Here is a 20,997-nt window from a genome sequence, read left to right as displayed (position 1 = left end):
AAATTTGGCTGGAAAATGTGTCAAATTGTAGGGTTTTGGCCCCGTTATTGAGGAGGTATTGAGGAAGAATTTGTCTGCAGTTGTCAGCCATTTTTCTATTATTTTTTTTTGAACTCTCCTGTATGCAGATTTTGCCATCCGCTCTGCTAGTGACCATTTCCACCCCCATTACTAAAAGCTGCACCCATAACATCTCATTCCACCTCCCCACCCCAAAACAAATGCAAGACTAGCCCAGTGCTGAACTACTCTTGCATTTTGTTCTGGTCTTGATTTACTTTTTTTTTTTTTTTTAAATTACTGTTTTTTAAGTTATTTTTTAACCGTCTTTTTTTGGTGGTGAGGGGAGGGTGAAGAGGGGATGAGGAAGGTGGCAGGATGTCGTTGCCATCCTGAGGCTTCCATAGCACGGTCCCGTCCGTCGCGCAGCTGGTGCGGCTGCTGTGGGTAGGTAGGCTGTTGCACTAACGAGGTTGATCCTAATCCCGCTTCCTCGAGCAGCCGGAGCTTCCTCCATCCTGTTTCTGCATCCAAGGGCCATTGGCAATTGCACCGTTGAGGCTTTTCTGTTCCTTCCAGGACAGCTGCCTTTGCAATCCAACTGGCTTCACGTTTTCTCCCTGTTAGCATCGTAGCGTCACTCCGACAGCAGGAATGTCAAAAAGTGCAGCTCCAGCTGGGGGAAGGAAAATGAAATCATTCAGCACTACTGAAAATTATCTGTTAGCTCTTGCCGATGCCAGCCCCGAGCACCAGGTGATTTTAACACAAACTGTCCAATTCGAGGAGGTCTGCCAAAAACCCCTGTGATCGGAGCGGGTGTTGGAGCGATCCAGAAGTGGTTATTTTCAGAGAGGCTTGAGGTGTGCCAGCTCAACATCAGCAGATAGAGAACGTGCCCTGCTGTCCACAAAGCAGTGAGCAGGACCACAAAGAGTGCGGGTGGCAGAAGTGTTGGACCCAGATTTCATAAAGTAGTGTTCCTTTCTATCTACTATCTTCGTTGGGCAGAGAAAAAAAAAAAAAACCAAAATGTCTATTTTAATCCGAGCCAGCAGTGACTACAGTTTGTTCTGTTGCTTACAGCTACTGATAGGAATAAATCCTATCAACCTGAATTATTTAAAAAAAAATTAAAAAAATCGATAGCCAGTGGTGACCAGTGCAAAATAGATTAGGGTATTTTTCACTAACTTTGAGGTTTTATTTTATTTCTTCTTTTTTTTTTCTTGTAATGCATATTGCTTTTCACCATGGAATAAACTTTAGCTTCTTAAGATGTAAGCTTCCAGCTCTTATTTTAAACACAGTGAGAACAAATCTTTTCTGTGGAACAGTGATAAGAGAGGTACTTTGGCCCTGAAATTAAGCAACACAAGGTTTTTGCACCTCATCATTCTCCTTTTGATTAATTTTTTTCATTGGTGTATAACATGGAGTGTGTAGCCCAGCCAGAAAGGCTTGTGTCAGCCCTTCCAGGGTAAGCTTTATTCCCTTTTCTCAAACACAAGACATTTGAACTGTTTTTGAGGAGTTCTTCCTTTAGGAAAATAAGGACTTGAAGTGCATTCACCTCCTGAGACTCGTCCAGGTGCCCATTTCTCATCGCTGTAGGACCCGTGGGCAGAGCCACTGTCCTCTTCACGCCCTGAGCCTTGGGAGGATGCTGAGAGTCTTTGAGTGCTTCTGTCCTGCGGTTGCTATTAAAATAGAAATTTTATCTCTTTAGTCTTACAAGATGATCATGCTTTGTTTTTTTTTTTTTCTTTATAACGTAAGGCTTAGGGAAAATTTTCAAAGGTGGGAAAAATCCCTCTTTGGTGAATCAGTGCAGGTCATTCTTTAGAAACTTTTGTACTAGAAATAGTCTGTGTGTGCGTATTTTCTCATTTCTGAAGGTTTTTATGACTTTTCATCCAAGTGTTATGATGAGGTGAAGGTAGAAGGAATATGTAAACACTGGGATTAGTAGACTAGTTCTTGGAAATCTTAAATATAGGCAATTAAAATATTTATAAAGGAGGAAATCAGCTGGACCAGTGAATATTTATACTTTGCTTCTCTTGTTTGATGCCATTAAAATAGCTGAGAGGTAGGGCTGCAAGTGAACCCCGGTCCACTTTTACTTACTGAAAAAAGCTCTTACTAAGAAAATCAATAATTAGTAGTCAGTTTTGACCACTCAGGCAGAGAGTAAAATGTACTGAGTCCCTGTAGTATGCATTAGCAGAGGTGGACTGTACCGTGTGCTCCGGCACGTGCGTGAAGTTCCGAAGCCATCACAACTAGCAACAGGCAGAGGCACGTGGTGGGTAAAAAGCCACCGTGGGATCTGTTTCATTTGCTCCCATTTAATTATTGGAGCTATTATCAATAGATTTATCTGCTCTCATCGTGGAGCTCTGCTGATTACACTGAGAATTAAGTGTTTAAATACCTAACTTGGCTTCTGGAAGAAGATACCTTGTCATCTTTATTTCTATTTTCCATTTCTTGCATTCATTTTTATTTCTATTTTAACAATCAGTTACTTATTGGAAAATGCTTTTAATGTTTACCGAGCATGTTAAATTCTGATTACTTTCCTCTGTGTGTAACCCAAGTGGGTGGGAAGCGATTTAGTAACCTGAGCTCAGGGCTGGGAACCAGGACCTCCTGTACTCCATCCAGGCTCTACCGCTGATGCCTTCAGCTCCCCGGGGACATCACGGGTTAACCTGTCTGCTTCGGTTTCAGATGGGGGTGACAAATCCGACTCATTAAGGAGGGTTATATTGTGATTGTTACGGGAAAAAAAAAAGCTGAAAATGAAATTGCACTGCGTGTGTGTGCAAAGAATTGCTGATCTTTGCCTTGCAGGGAATTTCCCGCGGCCCCCTCGCCGGCAGGACACTAGCTGTGCCTACCTGGCTCCTAACTGCTCTCCAGCCATGAGTCTCCATCCTCCACTCCCACCAAATATTTGGAACGGCTCTGAGTCCAGCTGCTTTCACCATTTACCTCCACCTTAAACAGTTTAAAATGTCTGCTGCTGCTTGTTTTAAGTTGGTTTTTTTTGGTTGGTTGGTTGTTTTTTTTCCCAGGCAGGATAAAGAATGCCTGCATTCATACACTAGAGTGCCTTTAAAATAACTAGCAGCTTTGGCTGTTTATCTCCCAGCTCTCGAGCAGCACACTTTCCCCCGTAGTGATGTTCACTCGTTATATCTCAGTACCTGTCTGTCACTGTCCTGCAGCAAAGCTTTTGACTGTTTTGTGGTTTTTTTGTTTTATTTTTTTTTTCTTGTGGGTTTATTTTGCATAGAGTGTGACATTTTGGTTTCGTTGTGGTGTTTCTGACTCTTTGTGCCTTTCCTTTTGTGTTTGTTTCTCCCGCCTTTCCTCAGTTTGCAGCGGGGCCTCGACCTGCCCATCACCAGGTACAGTACCCTGCCCCTTCATTATCATCCTAAACTAATTGGCTGGGGGAGGCGGGTGGTTGGAGGTGATTCACCCACTAACTCAGAACAAAGGCTTGCTTTGGAAACCAGCCCTGTTAGTAGATACTAGCACATGCATAACCCTGCTAACAAGCTGCCTGCAACGCAGAGTAACACTTTTAATTCTCAGTTGGTGTCACTGCACTCATTAACCACCCCACTTAACGCCGTTTCCCTAGGAAAGGAGAACCTGTAGAGATCGTTGCCAGGTATTGGTGAGATTTGCTTGCCTTTTCAAGTTGCTGGAAACTTTGCTGAATACTTTTCAAACTAGTCCGTGGATTAAATTGCCTGAGATGAAGATGTCAACAAGAACCAGGCGTTCACAACCCTGAGAAAATCCTACTTTTCAAACTCGGAGCAAGGCAAATGACTTTCCAGCCCATACATTTCTTGTGTGATACACCTGGTTATCTGTTATCACTACTTTGCTTAATGTTGTTTTTGCTCACCCTATGAAAGCCAGACATTTAGGAATCTTTGTAGTATTCCTGTTGCATGACTTGGACTTTGTAAGGAACCACCTGATTAAGAAGAATGTAAACTAGGAATAGCTCTGGCTCATGAAACTCATGGGCAGGGCTTATTAGAGTGGCAGAAATACCCAGAGGACCTCTTCAGCGTCAGGACAGATGCACAGGGCCCTTCTGTGCTAGTCAAGGTGTCCGAAGTTGTCTTTTCTATCAACTCCTACATCCATCTTGGCCAAACCCCTTTTCCCCTGGGGGCTTTTGAGGGGCTGAGGTGGTGCTGATGGGTGGGAAAGAGGAGGTGAGGCATGGCAAGTGCAAGAAAGCTATTCCAGATTCGGTTGTTTCTGTGTCACTCTTCAGTCTCTTGGCTTGGAAGAAACAGGTTGTTTCTACCAAGTTAATAGGAAGAAGAAAAAAAAAAAAATTCCTTTAGCTCCAGTGATGTTGGGACAGGGAATTAAGTCACAGAAGGCTTGTTCCAGGAGAATTATTTTGTTCTCACTTTGCTCCTGTTAGTGTGAGCAGTTTAATACTGTAGAGACGAGCACCTTTGGGAAAGTACTGTCTCAGGAGAGCAGGTAAGTGCGTTAAGTGGGCACAGACACCCAAAAAAGCTGATAATCATTGTTCCTTCCACCTCAGAGAGCAGCATGGAGGCAGGCGCCCTTCCAGAGCAGGACAAAAAAAGGCTTAAAAATGAGAATGAGGCGTTTGCACTTGTTTGCTGGCAGGCAAACGTCATGTGAGAGAGAGAGAGAGAGAGAGATTGTTTTTGTGCGTGGCAAGGGATTGCATTGACAGGCGGTGGTGGAGGAATGTTTGCAGGATGACTGGGCAGCGTAGGGAACGACGGAATTAGTATCTTGTTTAGATACTATTGTTCTTGACCTTAACTTCAGGTCTGTGTTTATATTACATGATACTGAAAATGCATCGCTGTTCAGAAACTCGTTAGTTCTTTCGTAGGTTGTTACTGAGGCAAATTCTATATTCACTTATATATTCAGCCATTTAATATTCTTATAAAAATTACTGAACTCGCGATGAGCAGATTTTGGACCGTGAGTCTCGAGGCAGCGTGCAGCCTTGGGGGAAACAATTTCAGCGCTCGCTGCTTTTACTCTGCCACCAGTCTGTCATAACTTGATTTAAAACTTTCTTTTGGACCCAGTTATGACCCTACCTGCAGGTTAAAACTTGTAATTTCCAAGTGTTTTCCCAATTTTAACTGCGTTGCAGTTAGATTTTTGACTCTGTTACGTTTGAAGTCTGCTTATAATTATCTGAGAGAAGCTGTCACCGTTAGAAAAACATTTCAGGCTTTATTCCCAGTTATGTCTGTCATGTGCTGGATCAGGACAGGCACAGAGAAACCAGGGCTATAGATGAGCTGTTTATTTCTTTTAATCCAAAAGTCTCTGCCCGTGGTGCGGATTGGGGATGGAGAGAGGGATTTTTGCCACCGAGCTGTGCAGGAGGGTCACGGCTGTTGAAGCGAGGTCATCCCAAACTGAAGTGTTAGAGGTTGCTGCAGACCAGCGTGAATAATTATTCTGACACGGGAAACTTCACGTGCTGAAATTGTGTAACATAAGCAGTAGGCTTTGAGACTGATTTTGTAACATAAAAAGTACTAAATAAGTAAATCAACTGTAGCAGCGTTAATATTTGTTGCAACAACATAAGGTGCTCTTGTAAGAAAGCAGCACGCTGAGGTTTGCAGCAATTCCTGTGTCAATCCCAGTGTGATTTTATTAAATGTGCTTTTTATTGATTGTGTCTTTTTCAGTCAAATAATGGATTATTCTTTAATGTTATTTCCTGTAATTATTATGTCTTTAAAGAACTCAAATTAGCATGATTTAAGCACCTGAAGTTGACTGGCAACTTTATAAGCAATTTATTTTCTGATGGGAATGTCTGCCTTGGTAGCTCCAAGCCAGTGGATGCTATAGAAAGTGTGATCAAAATCTATGAGAGAAAATAGTAGAACGGGGTTTAGGATGCTATACTAAGAAAAGAGTGTCTGAAGTCAAATGAAAATAGCTGCAGTGGTTCTGATTAAAGGTTAAATGTGTAGCAGTGATCCTTGATTCCAGTAACACTGAGAAACTGCTAAAAAGTCTTATTTTACAGGAGAAAGAAAATGAGCCCTACAAAGTGTTTTGTGGCAGTATTTCTATATATACACACACATACATATATATATTTTTATATATTTATTATATATATTTTAAAATATACTATCAACTTGTGTTTTTCTTGAAATGCAGTAGCAGACTCAGGTACTACCCTGCCTGGGCTTGCTACTCTGTTTCTGCGCAGAACATCCCTTTTTTATTTTCAAAGTGAGGCTCTTGAGTCACTTTGATGCTTCTGATCCTCATGAAGCACAATTGAAAATAGCAGTTTTCTGCTAATCTGAAGTCTGAAATGTAGAAATGTCCGAAATGTAATAACCCTTAATTTAAGAAGTGACTTCAGGAGCATATGGGTTATTTTAAAAGGGATGCTCAGAAGAGGCCAGTGTAATTAAAAACAGAAATAAGTATAAACTGAAATGTCGTAGTTCCCTTTCTGACTTATAATTGTATTTGAGATTAGTTTACTGGTTATGGCAGACTAATTTAGTTTGAGGTTGCTGGTGTAGTTTGTTCCAGTTTTAGCTTGGGGTTACTTGAGTTCTTTTGGGTATAGCTTATACAACAGAAGGCTGGGTTTGGCCATGTCCTGTTGTTAAAAAGCCTTGTGATTTGGAGAGGTCATGAATTTATTCCCTGAGCTGACTCAAGACTAACCATTTTGTAGCTTTTCAGAGTATCTCGAGTTAGAAAGCAGTCGGAAACAGCTGCCATAGTCAATTCTTTGTCTTCATCTATAGGCGTGTAAAGGAGCTACCAGTTTTAAATCTCATGGTTGATACAAAAAGGGTTTTTTGGTCCCCCTGCCCCCCCTTTTTATCATTTAATAAATAATAAAACTGGGAAAGTCTGAGGCAGGGGAGAAAAACAAGACTGGTGTTGTGCCCAGAGGGCTGCACCAGGTTGCTGGTGGCCACTGGGGAAGCAAGATGTAGACCTGGGGATTTTCTGCTGCAGCTCCTGCTTCTGGCACGTCTTTAGGTCTCAAGGCCGCAGTTCCTCAGCCGAGCCCTGGTGCCTGTGTTAAAGTTTAAAAGATCAAATATAATGTGCCAGCTTTCATCTGCAAGTAGCCGTGGTTCCTGCTGTACTGCCTGCACGGACACCTTCTGCTCCCTTTTCCAGGTCAGGGCTAAGTTATCCCACCAGCCTTCTTGGTGGGACCAGAAAGACTAAAGATTAATAACAGAGCTGTCTCAGAGTATGAGAGGCTTAATTAAAGCAGAGAGCTTGGGTGTGTGATTTGATTTGATAGCGTTGGTGACAACTTGTTGAACTTTCACTTTCTCTGCAGCCTTCTGCCAGGGCTTTGTGGACCCTTTGCAATTGCCAGCCTTGATCTGATCTAGGAAAAAATAGACAGGTGCCTATCCACGTTGTGTTTGATGGGCTAAGCTTAGCACAGGGGTTTTTTCAGTCCTTTTTCCACAATTTTATTTTTCAGTGAAGCTTTTAGAGTAGGGAGGGAGTGTTCCACCACTGGAAATGATGGCTTAGGAGGAGAGTAAATAGAAAATCAATTAAAATGCAGTGGTAGTTTATCAGAAAGAGGTTGATGCTCTCTTTAATCATTGATTTTTCTAGATGACAGCCTCTTATCTGGCTGGCCTTCAACAGACTTTTGGCACAGGGTCATGTGGGAAGAAAATTAAGCAGGAGAAGATGATGGTTAATAAAAGGATGTCGGGGCATGTGTATATATAAGGAGTGACTAAGAAGTAAATGGCAGGGTAGTGCTGAGAGGGGTAGGCAGCAGGTTAGTAGTGGATTTCCTTAATATTGATGTTAATTACTCTGGCACAATTAGGTATTTGTCTGCAGCAAACTTGGTGAGTGCGACGCGAGGAAATGTGGTTAGTGCAGGGATGCTGGGTGCTGTGCAAGGAGGACTGGTGTGATGGAAGCGAGGTGTAATCCAGCACTGCAAGGTGCAAGCCCTTATACTTCAGTGCCAAGGAGAAGTTTTTATTCTATAAAGTGGGAGCTCACCAGCTGAAACCACCTGTGCCATGCAATCTTTAGACAAACCACCAAAGTCATTTCCAGTTGAGACAGGGAGTTATTACTGCTGCATTGGGAAGTACTGGGGAAACCCTGTCTGGAGCGTGTGCGCAATTCTGCTTTTTTATTTTCCAGGAAGACTTCCTTGAGCAGGTGGATGAAGGGCTGCTGAGATGATGAGAGCTTATTAAAGCAGGCTGAAAGAGTTGAGCTTGAGGCAGCCAGTAAAAGCGATGTCTGGTTGTGCTCCATAAATATATGGGGGATCAACCCTAGGAGGGAAAAAATGAAAAGACCATATTGCCCAGTAGTACCGACTCTAAGATGATCCAAGAAATCCTTCCCTAACAGAGGTGGACAGATAAGGGATGGGACTGTGACTTGGGGACCACGGCTCAGGTCCTCGCAGGTTGCTGAACGACTGTGCAGCATGTTTCACGCTAATTTGACCATCATTAGACATAGCAGAAGTGAATTTTTGAAGGAAGTAGTCAAGGCAGGGTTGATGTAATGTAGGGTTTCTATCAGAAGCCTTACTGTGGCCCAGGGTATCTTCATTCTGACCCTGAGTGGATCCTGTATGTGTTCCACTCCAAATCCTGCACTTCCTAGAAGAAACGGACACAAATATAGCAGATTTTAGTCTCTTGGTGTTCTCCCATGGGACATCATTAGCATGACTTGAAAATGTCATCTTTGCACGCATATATTTGACCTTGCAAGATAATTTTTTTAGCAAATCAAGTCAGAACAGTGAAACATTTCTGAGAATGACTTTAAATATTGCTAGTTTAGCTTTGGAGGGGCAGGAACAAGGATGGAGCATAAAACAGGCTGCCAACCAGGTGATACTTATTTTGAACAGTAAAACCCACATACGAATGGGAGGCACAGTGCTCTGATGATACTGGATTTTCTTGAGAATTTTAGTTTTACTTACAAGAAGGGGAGCAGCTAAAAGCAGTTCAAACTTTGCCAGAGAGATCTCTGGTTGGCACTTCCGAAAGCTTCTGATGGTCTTGTTGCTTGGAATAATGGATCTGCTTTTTCTTCATCCTGTATCTGTCTTCCTACTAGTGATCAAATCCTGCTTTTTTTCCTCTGAATTTGAGCTACCTCTGCGATGGTGTGGGCAATATAGAGTGGTTTTGGGGAGGTTGGATCTTTTAGTGTAGAGTTTTCTCGCTGGAGGTCCTCCTGCTGTAGAACAGCTTAGCAGTACCGTGGTGGTGTTTAATGGTTGAGGGGGGAGCGAGCCTGTCAACACACCCCCCAGTTTGGCGCACAGAGCGTGCTTTCCTTCCTCCTGCTCCAGCAGGAGAGAGAGCTGCCTTGCGTTTCGTGAAGTTCCTTCAGCGTATCACCCCAACAGATAACATCTCGTGATCTTTTAGGCACCAGTTGCCAGTGACGGAAATGAAAAGCTGTCCGTAAACAAGGAGTTTCTGTTGCTGTAAGTTTGTTTTTTTCCTCGGTGGTTTCAGGGATGTTATTAGCAGGTTTTGTAGGTGTAGCAGAAACTTGAGGAGCAGGGCTCGTGGCTGTGGCTCTCACCGGTGGAGGACTCCCATCTCTTGCGGTGAAGGCTTTTCTGTGCTGTCCTGGGGGTGTAGTTACTGTCAGTAGAGAGGCAGGTCTCGCTTTGGCCTCCAGCCCATTTTTCACTCTGCATAAATACAGAATCGTGGTGGCTATTGACTTTTTTTTTTTCCCCCCCACACCCCACTCGGGGGAGACTTCTGCTGTAACCTGCTAACAGGTTAGAAATAGTCATTACTCAGCAATTTGCAGTGAAAGAAGAAAGGACTTTTGCACTTTTTGGTGTCTTTGGATATTGAAAAATTGCAGACTCTAGTTATTCTCACCATAAATTCAGCATACACCCTTGGTTCATGCAGCACTGGTGTAATTCCCCCACATCTAGACAGCCACACAGTTTTTATTAATGTGGGAGCACGGTAATGTGTTGCTCTTCTGGTTTCCTTTCTGCACCCTTGCTACCAAACTTTTCTCCCCAAACAGTTGCCTTCTCCTGGTTCAGGTCACACTTACAGTTTGCTGGTGACAATTCTTCATCCAGATTAACAGGGTTGGACATAAAAGCATTGCGCTCATCTTAATGGTGTCTGGATTTCTGAGACAGGGCGTTATCCGTGGCTTTTCTGGAGAAATCATTTGCTATGGGGAACAACTTAGGTGTCATAAAGTCTTCAGCAGCACCAGAATGACCATATTAAGCTCATTGTCAAGTACAGAGGCATCCCAGCTTCCGCCCTACCCTGACTACCGAGGCAGATAAGCCCAGCTCATTCCTTCATTCCTCAGTGGTTACCACTCTCTTTTCTTCCCACCGCTCATGTTAGTGACTCACAGACTATTTCCATCAATGAACTTCATCAGTCAGCAGTCTTCGATGTGATGTACGATGACCTAATTATTATTATTTTTTTGTTTAACAATTGTACATGGCATTTCTTATCCTTCCAGTCTTGGTGCAGAAGTGGAGACCAAATCCATGATTTGAGCAAGGGTTTCTGCTTTATCTACTGCCTCTGTATCACTGAAAGAGACCAGAAAGGAAAAACGTTTGATGTTTTAGGAACAGAGTAAACATAAATTCTTTCTGTAGTATCGTATTTCCTGCAGTTAATCATGGTTTGGGGTTTGTTGTTTTTATTTATTTTTTTTTTAAAACTTTTGTGCTTCCGTATAAAACTTTTCTAGAAGTTTCTGACCCTTGCCTTGGGATTCTGGTAGAAGAGTCCTTGGTACCAGTTCGGTGTCTTTTTCTTGCTGTTTCTGTAAGGGATTGGTCAAAGCAGGATAGAAAGATGAATGGAATTGTGTGCAATTAGGGTGCATGTTATATCCTACTCCTTCCTATTGATCTGTAAGCTGTTCCATTGGCTTTCTTTCTGTTTCCTGCTGCTTTCTTGCTTCGTTATTGAAGGGAGGATTCAGACCTATACAGGTAATTTTAACTCCTGGTTCTGCATGGCCTAAGTGTCTCTATCACTTGTATCATTACTCCGTTAGTGAATGCGTTAACGTCTGATGCATATCTTACCGACTGAGTTTCCAAGATTGCAAAGACGCCAGAGCAAGGTCTTCCAGTGCCATGAATGCTCCATACCGTGGATGCTGATGCCTTTCCCAGCGCGTAAGGGTTGAGAACGGAGAGCGTACCAGGGGGTTGCTTGGTTTCCTGGACCTGGTCCATCTGCGTGGGGCATCACTTCATGCAAACGTGGTACAAGAGTTTGGTGCCACCCTGGAAGAGGTTGCCACCTTCCTGAAAACGGAGGGCGAGACGAGTCACCTGGCTCAATTCGTACAAATGAGGCACCTCTGGCCTTTGTAAAAAATTTTTAGCTGCTCTGGAGGTATATTGTAACAGTTGCCTTCATCTTTTATTTCCCTGGCAAATTTATAAAGGTGGCTTTTGGCAGCCAACCCACCTTATAAAAAATATATTTGACAAAAATAATTTTTCTCACGTTCACTCTGAAAGTTGAGCTGTATAATTCAGTAGGTGCCAACTAATAATTATTGGAGTTGGAGGTTTCTTACCTTTTTCTACCTCGTAAAATAGAAGGCTGTAGCATGATCTTGCTATTTACAGATAAACAGACATTGTCCTGCAGTTTTCTGAATGTGTGGCAACCCTTTGAAAGTAGCGTTATAATTATAATATTGCAATGATATTTCAAATTCTTTCCCGGAAAGTCTGACCGGTTCTTTGCTTTCTCTCCTCTCTCCCTTCCCCACCCTAGTTTTTTCAGAGGCCTCAGATACAGCCTCCCAGAGCCACCATCCAGAACAGCAGCCCCTCCATCCGTCCTGGTGCGCAAACACCGACTGCGGTCTATCAAACCAACCAGCACATCATGATGGTTAATCATCTGCCAATGCCCTACCCGATGCCTCAGGGCCCCCAGTACTGTATACCACAGGTAAAAATACATTGTCCAGGCACCTAAGGAACTGCAAAACAACGTTTGCTCCATCTGGATTTTCTCAAGACCTGCCGCAGAGTTGGGGGGGGGGGGGGGGTGTGGAATTAAGCCGGTAGTTGCATGTCTAGCCTCTGCCCTTTTTTTGGTATGAAGTATTTGTTTTTCTGTGCATAGAGGCAGTAAGAATAAATTACCTTTCTAGTTTTTGAGGTCCTTCTCAAAAACAGTGTGAAACTAAGCTCTTGAAAAATGTTTAGTGCTATAAATGTATCTAAATTGACTTTAATATATCTACAGTTACTCTAAAATGGTTGGACTCGGTGATCCCAAGGGTCTTTTCCAACCTGAATGATTCTGTGATTCTGTAAAACCTTGGGCCTCACCAGTATTGCTGAAATCAGGGAAGCGACTGTTTTCTACTTCAGGTCTCGTGTCCTCCCTGTCTTGTCTTTAGATGTCATAGCTTACCTCTCTTTTTTTATTTGTTTGACAGTAACATTTCTGCATCTGTAACTAATTGGTTTGATAATCAGATCTCCGTTGATTTGGGGGGGCTCTGTTACAGGGTCTCTATGCAACAGCATGAAGTTGCCCAACTCTTTGTGAATTGATGGTTATTTTTTTTCCCTCCTAGTATCGTCACAGTGGCCCTCCGTACGTCGGGCCCCCACAGCAGTATCCCGTTCAGCCACCAGGACCAGGACCCTTTTATCCAGGACCAGGTCCTGGAGAATTCCCCAACGCCTATGGTAAGCCTTCTGCTTGGAGATTTCATATAAATTATTTTCTGGGTGTGTTTTTCTGTTGTCAAGCTGAAGATTTATAACAGCGGAATGGATTAGCATTTGTTTGAACTTCAAATAGCTGCTCAATTTGGTTGTGTCACAGCCCTTATTTTTCACTCCTGAAAAATTCACAGTAACAGAGTATTGTTTGTACGAGTGCTTAAGGAAAGGCTGCAACTCACAGAGCTACCCATAATCACATGTGAACAAGAATGGTGGCTATTTGTTATTCCCTGCTCGATCATTATTATTTATTAAGGTATTGTGAATACATCTGGCAGCCCTGGTTTCCATTGAGCTATGCCCTGAATATGTTCACAGCCATACAGCAGTTAACATTTCTTATCCCTGCGTTCCTTGTTTGGCATTTAGTGAGGGAAAAGAACAAGCCATGTGGTTTGATTCACTGGTTTTATACTGCAGAGATGAAGTCAGTCCAGTCAAGGAGTTTGTTAACCATGCACAAGCTGAAATTTGCCCTTTTAATGGGCAACTCCTGGTCTTGCCTTTCTCAAGCAGAAGGGTTGGGAGATTGCCCAACCTCATTGTGTGTGCTGTGGTTGTTTGGCACACTATATTCGCTATATTTAGTTGGTTCTCCCAGGTACTGAGCTTCAAAGCTGCACCTAAAAATCCAGAGGCTGCGTGTCCAGTGCTGGGCATCCCTCCTGTCTGCATCTCACAGGTTCTTGACTCCTCCAGGACCCCACAACTGCCTCTCCTTTGGGTCCCAGTTTGCAGACCCCGTGTATCAGTGGGTGACTGTCCTTCACTGCCCCATGACACCTCTTTTCTTGGCAATCATCTCTATGTAAAAGTAATTAAGTCCTTTCTTAATAATTTCCAGTGTGTTGCCACATACAATATGTATCATACTTACATCACAGTCCCCGTAAGGTTTTCTGTGGGATCTGTATTTTGATAGTTAAAACCAATCAGCTCCTGCAAGCTGTATTTGAATGAGGTGCAGGATTAGGTATCTTGCAGTCACGTACATCACTTTTTTTTTTTATTTACCTTCCCTTGCTCATTTATGGGAACATTTGAGAAATCCACCAGGATGATTCTAGTCATCACCCTGTTTTATGGTGGGGTTTTTTTTAAAGGGTTTTCACCTCTCGATACCAAATTTGAGGTGTTTTGTTCAGTCTGATTGCTACCTGCCCACGCTCATTCTGTAATCTGTTGGGGGCAGAGATACTATCAACTTTCCATGCGGCTTTAGCTGTTGGTATTTCAGAGTGTTAGAAGTGAATGATTACCAGGGCTGAGCAGTGACAGCCCTGTACCGTTGGCAGAATTGCATGTTTGCTCTTCACAAATACAGATTTTGTTTTAAAGGGGAGAAAAGCCCCAGTTGCTTCCCTGCTTATCATTTTAAAAGGCCTGGACGGGTTTTTTTTTTTCCTTCTTTCTTTTATTTTTGTATTTGTTTGGGGTATTAGAGAGCTAATGGGACTACTTGCTTTGAAAGGTTGCCATGAAGCCTTTAAATTTGGTTATGCAATTTCTAAATAAAACAAGAGAGTGCAATTATAAGGCAGCTAGTTCCTGTTTGCTTATCCTAGAAGAAATAAAGAGAAGAAATACTGCAGTTGCTCTTTAAATCTTTAAATCTGATTCACTAAATGAGGGCATTACCCAGTATTCCTCGTTTTTTCTGCTGTTACAGGTCTGCTTTCTTAATTTCTGCTCGCTTCGTGCCGTTTGTCTGTCTTCACTTCTGTAATTTGGAAAAGGTTCCTTTCCGGTTCCTTTTCACTCCTGAAAGCTCTGGTTTCTTGCACAGAGGCTTGTCATCTTTCAGTCCCAGCTTGTTTTTAGGTCGCTGCCTCTGCAGAGCATCAGTGGGCGAAGCTGGAGCCCTCCGTCGTGCAGAGCATTTTCCAGGCAGAGAAGGTTTAGCCAAGGAAGAGGATGATTGCAGGTTTGCCTGTACTCATCCACCTTTCCCTCCTGTTGCTTCCTTGCTATTTATATAGGGACTGGAAATGTTCTGTGTCTCACCAGGCGCTGCTCGTGGCGTTGGGAGACAACTAAATTTGCAATACAGGCGTGGATAATGCTGCTGGCAGCGGCCTTTCCCGTAAACCTCAGGATTTTGTAGCCAGTGTGGCTTCTAGACATCAAAATCATAGCAGTTTGGCAGGCTGTAAAGGTGATAAGGGAAAATACTGTAGAAGACAAAACTTGTGAAGATGGACAGTGCATTTTTTTTTAACGGTCTCAGTTTTGCCATTTATCGCTCTCTTTTATATCAGCGAGTTTCTGCGCTACGCTGGGAAAGACCTTGAAACGATGAATGGGAAGGAGGGAGAATAAAACTTGGGTGCCACTGAAGTGGAAAGGATCAAAAGGCAGGGTGCAGAGCAAAGAACGTCACGCTGAAAAACGCGTTTGGCTTCTTGCCACAGAAGCTATATTTCTTCCCAGAAGTCACTCTTGCTTTTCGGGATTTTCTTTTTTTAAAGAGTTTTTCATCAAGGAGGAGTCCTTCCTTGCCTTACGCTGTAGCTCGCTCTCTGCCAGGGATCATGTTACAGGCTATCTGATTAGATCTGTTTTCTAGGAAGCTAGAAATCAAGATAATTAACACATTACAGGGCTCCCAGGCTTGCTCCTGTCCTCTCATGTTCTCCAAACTCATCTTGTACACCTGGCCGGCTTGGCCAAAGCATTCATCAGAGGAGTTTGAGGCTTCGTCACTGTTTTTAAGGAGAGAGACAGGAGGGTTCTCACTTCCCAAGCTGTTGGGGATGCTGACAGAGGAGTTTATTGAATCGCATAGGCCACCTTAATTGCAGCATCCAAGAGTGAGTACAGCTAGCTGAGCTTTTAGCAGCTTGATGCTGGTAATGTGCAATGCTCTTCCCTTTGAGCTACCTGCCTGCTATTTCAGCAGGGAGACGTTCTCACTCTGAGCAGGCAGACAGGGAGCCTGCTACGAGTTTCTGCTTTCCAGTTCTCAGTTGGAGGAATGCATCCTCTGAAGTTGCAGATCGGGCTGTGCTGGGCTGGCTTCCTTTGCTGTCTTGGATTTCACTGTTTGCTTGAGATAATAATAACCTCTCGGTTTGGTTACAGACACACAATACAGATTTTCATTCCCATTTAAAGGTTAGTTCAGTTGAAGAATAAATCAGATTGCTCCAGATGCGAGTGCCAGCAGGCAGTCCATCTAGCACCCATACCTAGAGGGGAAAAACCCCTCCAAAATCTCACAAGTTTACCTGATATCTCATCCACAGACAGGAGACAGCTCTACTATGCCACCTTTATTTCTCTCTGGCACGTTTTTAAAGCACACGGTCATTTTGAACCAGTCTTATTCCACAGAGAAAAACATAATGAAACTATATTGGATATTATGAATATAATCAACAACGTGGTGTAATTTTGCAGTAATAACTGTGGTCGTGCTTTTTTTGTGTTACAGCATGAGAAGAACATAGCTTGTAATTAGATTTTCTTGGCTATGCTTCAAAACAGGTTGCGGTTGACCTTGTAAATTCTTTGTGATGGTTTGACTGAATTTCTCTACAAAGGTAAAAAAAGCCCTCAACTGCAAATCCACCTGTTTGTCAGTCAGAGGAGTCCAAGGATGGGACACTTTTCATGCCTTGGTGATTTCAGCAGCCCGTGAGAAATGGATGCACGTGATTAGTTTTTCTGTTTGTGGCAGAAAAAAAAGATTAAATAGTGACTTAATCACTTGTCTTGCTGGAGTAACAGCTTCTGTTTCAGTGGAAGTGGGGAAGAGCAAAACAGACTGGTTACTAGCTGGATGTTAGGAGTTCTGGCTTTTGAAGAGAGTGAGGAGTATGTGGTCAGTTTTACCTCTTGCACTTGGTTTTCTTTCATTAACAGATGAACTGAACTTTTCTCTCTCATTTCTGTCTTGTCCTCTCCCAGGAACACCTTTCTACCCAAGTCAGCCAGTGTATCAGTCAGCACCCATCATAGTGCCTACACAGCAGCAGCAGCCTCCACCAGCTAAAAGAGAGAAAAAAACGGTGAGTGATTGTCATTGACTGATACATCCTCTCTGAGAATTGTCCTGCTTGTAAAGTTGAAGGAAATTAATAGTGATCTTAAGCTTAAACTGAGCTTTACCTTCACAGAGAGGCTAAGTCTTACCTTTCACACCTAAACGTAATTAAACATTGTACAATGCTGCAGTGTTGTCTTACTTTCAGTTTTTCTACGGGAACTTTCTACTCTGAGTTTGTAACATCTCAGCTAGTCAAAAAGGAAAATATTTTTGCTGGTTTTCTAACAAATATAGATCGTCTCCCCAAGCCTGGGATCCTCAGCTGCCTGCACTGCTGCTTAGAGTTTTACCAAAGAGCCAGGTGGGAATGAACAAACTCAGGTCAGTTTGGGACAATGTTGGGAGTTGGTTCAAACTGACAAAAAGAAATTATTTGATATCATGCCTCGGAAAAGGTAGAGAAACAGTAAGTTGTGGACATATTTGCAGGCTTGAAAGAACCCGAACGCATGACATGATGAAAGTGGGTAGAGGTTTGGAGACCACACTTCCTCTCTGCCTAATTCACTGGTGAGAGTTCGAGAGAGACAGATTAATGGAATCTAAACCCGTTTGCAGGTGGATGATGGTAGGGAGTGCTAAAGGCACACCAGGTGAATGTAACATTTCAACAGAAAAAGTTCGGGGTGGGCTTGTGAATCGTTTCTAAATGATTGAAAAGGAAATTACTTTACATTACTATGTGTGTTAGAGTGGTTTGAAAACATTAAAAGAACTGTTTCCTGGGGGGAAAAAATAAGACTTGTACATGTCTCAAAATGGAAAACTTGTATCTTTTGATTTTTGAAGATGATCTGAGATGACAGTTGATTTGGGAAACTGGAAGAGCTGAACAATGCGTTAGCTGGGCTTGCAAGAAAGGCCTTGTTTGTAGCTGCTGTCAGCAAAGGGTGGTGCAACTCTTCTGCCACCTCTTCACCATCCTCTTCAGTCATAGGGAGTCTCTCTTCAGCATCCAAAACATGACATGGCCAGATCATTAATGCCATTTGAAATGCAAAGATGTTCATAAACGCTCAACTGTGGTTAAGACAGTTTTGTGCCAACGAAGCCAAGTTCTTTGAGGCGGAAAAGCAGAATGTTTTTTAAATGCCTGCGACGCTTTTCTGTGGATGTACTATTTTAATTTGCTAATCTGTATCGCAGCTGAAGAAATGAGAGAAACTGAAGAGAAATTAAACATATATATGTACACACATCCGCATGCACCATTAGTTGAGTATTTGCGTACTACAAGCTTTCAGGCAGGGAAAGCGTGTTTTAATGTCATTGACTGCTTGTCAGGAGGAGGAGAGGGTGGGAATTTGTGCCAACTCTTAAGTCCTTGTTGCTGTGGTTAGTTAAATATTTTAGCAGGAAAAATTCAACAAAAACAAGAGAAGACCACATCTTGTCAACATCCTAAGTACCATGTGTATATTCATTTGTCTTCATAACCCAAAGAATGAAGAAGACATCACACGATACTAAAGTTGATGAATCACAAAACCCTTCTGCAGTTAGCAACTTTATATGTTGCTGATCAAAAAGAGCACGGCGGTTTCCAGTGAGACCCCTGCCCTCGGAAGGTTCTGTCTCTTGGTTTGCTTGCAGTTGTGCGTTGGGCTCAGCACAATGGGGACTTCTGCATTACAGAGTTCAGGCCAGAGCTTTTGAGAAGGTGGACAGACAAATGATAGCACTCTCTCCAGGTTTATGGAAATCTTCAATTCTTATACTGAAGATTAAGAACTCTATTTCAAATTAACCCAGACAGTTTGACTGTTCCCCACATTCAGTGACACGTACTGGCTCAAGTGTCAGTTGAGGATTCAAATGAGTGTGTACTCAAGTGGTTTATTTTGGAAAATATTTTTCCTTCCCATTTTGGGACTGTGAAGAGACTCAAAAAACATACTTGTTTCCTAAATGCTGATGAGTTTCATAGGACTTTAGTTTGTTCTTTTTGCAGTTTCTCTTTCCTCTGCTCAGTGTTTTTTGTTTGATTCCCTCTGTTTTGTCGGTATGACTTTTCCCAGTGTAGAAAGGAAAAACAAAAAGAGCCCATTTGCTTTCCCCCTTTACCAGCAGCTGGGTTGGCAAGGTCACTGAATTTTCTATCAGGGTAAAACATGGCCGCCTCTTTTATTCTTGCACTTTCCACTAACTGGCAAGCTTAGTTCTGTAGCTGAGCTATCTGCTAAATTTTCTAAGTTGCAGTAAACTTAGTTTTCAGAAGTAGAGACCGTATTCTGAATTACAGGGTCATGCACTGGGGTGCACGTATTTAGACCTAACTGGTGTGGCTGATGAGTGTTTTGATTAAATTAGGTTTTGAGATTAAGGGATGACATACCATGCATTTCAAGTTATTGAAACAAACCATGTTCCAGCGTTCCTGCAGAGCATCAGCTCAACCCAGACCATCTCCTGCTGAGTGTAATGGAATAACGTCCTGTCCACGTTCTCCTCTCCATGAACCCCAAGGACAGCGTGTCACGGGAAGACTTGTTTGAATTATTTCTTTGTTCAATACCGTAGATCCGAATCCGGGATCCAAACCAGGGAGGCAAAGATATAACAGAAGAAATAATGTCTGGAGGGGGCAGCAGGAACCCGACGCCTCCCATCGTGAGACCCACTTCCACACCTACTCCACCTCAGGTAATAAAGTGGCCGCGTAGGCTTCTCCCAGTGACGTCTGCTTTGCTTTGCTGTTCGTTAGAGCCAATTCCTGTATCTTCCATCCACGCCACTGATCACCTCAGACACCTGGATGGTCCTAAATTGTCAATGTTCTTCAAGGATTTATTTTTTTACCCCTCCAAGTTTGGTCATTTTTACCAACCTTGTAGCTTGTAAAATGTGAAGCTGCAGTGCTGTTAGAAGTTCCCCATCCCTGGTTTTGTACCAGTAGTAGATTTTAAAGCTTGTAAAGACTTTCAGTGTTGAAGGAGGAGCTAATGTATTTGTGAGAAACATGGTGTTTCTGTTAGTCTTGTGTACCTGAGGAAAGTCCATATCATGCATGTGGTTGATTATGTATCTTCAATTGCATCACTGTCCGTACTAATGTCTTTCTGCCTTAGTAGTGCTGTTGTAGAGTAACCAGAATGACTGTAGCTCAGGAATTTTGTCATGGAACTGTGATAACTCTATCACAGATTTGGTCTCTGTGTTCAACCTTAAAAAATGCATTTTTCTGATGTAGGAACAAACATAAATATCCAAACCCGGCATTTTCTGTAGCTCATAAATCTCTTCTTGTTGCACAACTTTGAGTTTGACCCCTTCTAAGTGTCTGTATCCTGCTTCACCTGAGAAGTCCACGTGTAATGTCTGGAAATTAAACTGATTGGAAACCCAGGTCTGTTCTAGTCCTTTTTGACCCAGGGCCAGAAGAGCACTCTCAGACTTGCAGACCAGCAGTCCTGACGTGAACATAAGTCCACCTTGATGTGAACTGCTGGGGCTGGAAGTGGCTGTGTTATCTAATTAGAAAATGATTTCTGTGCTCTGACCACTCTTCCCCACCTGCAGCAGGAAGAGGCGAGGCCTCCTTGATCTCCCCAGAGCATCAGAGACGGAGAGGAGGCACGTGGCAGCGCTGTGCTCTTCTCAGCTGCCAGCTTGGTGTAGCTGCTGTTTGCTTCATACCTCATTTTAGTTCTCCCTCTCTTTTGGGAGAGATGGTGCTAGGCCACATGCTGCTAAACCTAAAAGTTTTTGAACAATTGGAGAAGAAATTCTGTGGTTTGGCACAAGCCTTGGAAGTTGGCGTGGTTTTTTGGAGGTTTGTTTTCCACTGCTTGGGGACCTGATTAGAAGACATGAAGATTCTCCAAGTGTTGGGTGGACTTTAGATCCAGAGCCTGGCTGATGTTGGGGTGCAGTTTCTTCTTTCAAGTTCTTCCCTGTTTAATGTCATCAGTTTTTGCTAGCTTTTAGGTGGACAGCCTTTTCTGAGCCTTACTTTCCCCTCCGTGTCTGGGTAGTGTTTGTGCTGTGCTGAGGCAAAAGCAGAAGCTTGCCCTGAGACACCCGTTGTGCTGGAGTGGGAGCTTGAGATTACCACTGAGAAGTGTAACTGGGATCACTGAGCTGAAATAAGAACCTGGGCCTGCAGATCTCC

General features: G+C 43.0%; 1 protein-coding gene across 17 annotated transcripts in view; it reads left to right on the top strand.

The window, feature by feature from the left end:
* The window catches only part of EIF4G3 (eukaryotic translation initiation factor 4 gamma 3), a 150,286-nt gene that overhangs the window by 71,584 nt on the left and 57,705 nt on the right, over positions 1 to 20,997 (top strand). For 7 of the 17 annotated variants that reach the window (XM_074847872.1, XM_074847861.1, XM_074847865.1 and 4 more), the window contains 6 exons: positions 3,387 to 3,419; positions 11,045 to 11,065; positions 11,868 to 12,047; positions 12,685 to 12,799; positions 16,748 to 16,848; positions 19,407 to 19,529. In XM_074847872.1, the coding sequence (XP_074703973.1) occupies positions 3,387 to 3,419; positions 11,045 to 11,065; positions 11,868 to 12,047; positions 12,685 to 12,799; positions 16,748 to 16,848; positions 19,407 to 19,529 (573 nt within the window). The remainder of the gene's footprint in view (positions 1 to 3,386; positions 3,420 to 11,044; positions 11,066 to 11,867; positions 12,048 to 12,684; positions 12,800 to 16,747; positions 16,849 to 19,406; positions 19,530 to 20,997) is intronic. The other 10 variants (XM_074847876.1, XM_074847863.1, XM_074847875.1 and 7 more) reach the window with 3 other exon arrangements.

The sequence above is a fragment of the Strix aluco genome, chromosome 22 (genome assembly GCF_031877795.1).
Source record: "Strix aluco isolate bStrAlu1 chromosome 22, bStrAlu1.hap1, whole genome shotgun sequence".
In the NCBI taxonomy this organism is placed as follows: Eukaryota; Metazoa; Chordata; class Aves; order Strigiformes; family Strigidae; genus Strix; species Strix aluco.
This window is presented reverse-complemented; position numbering and strand designations above follow the sequence as displayed.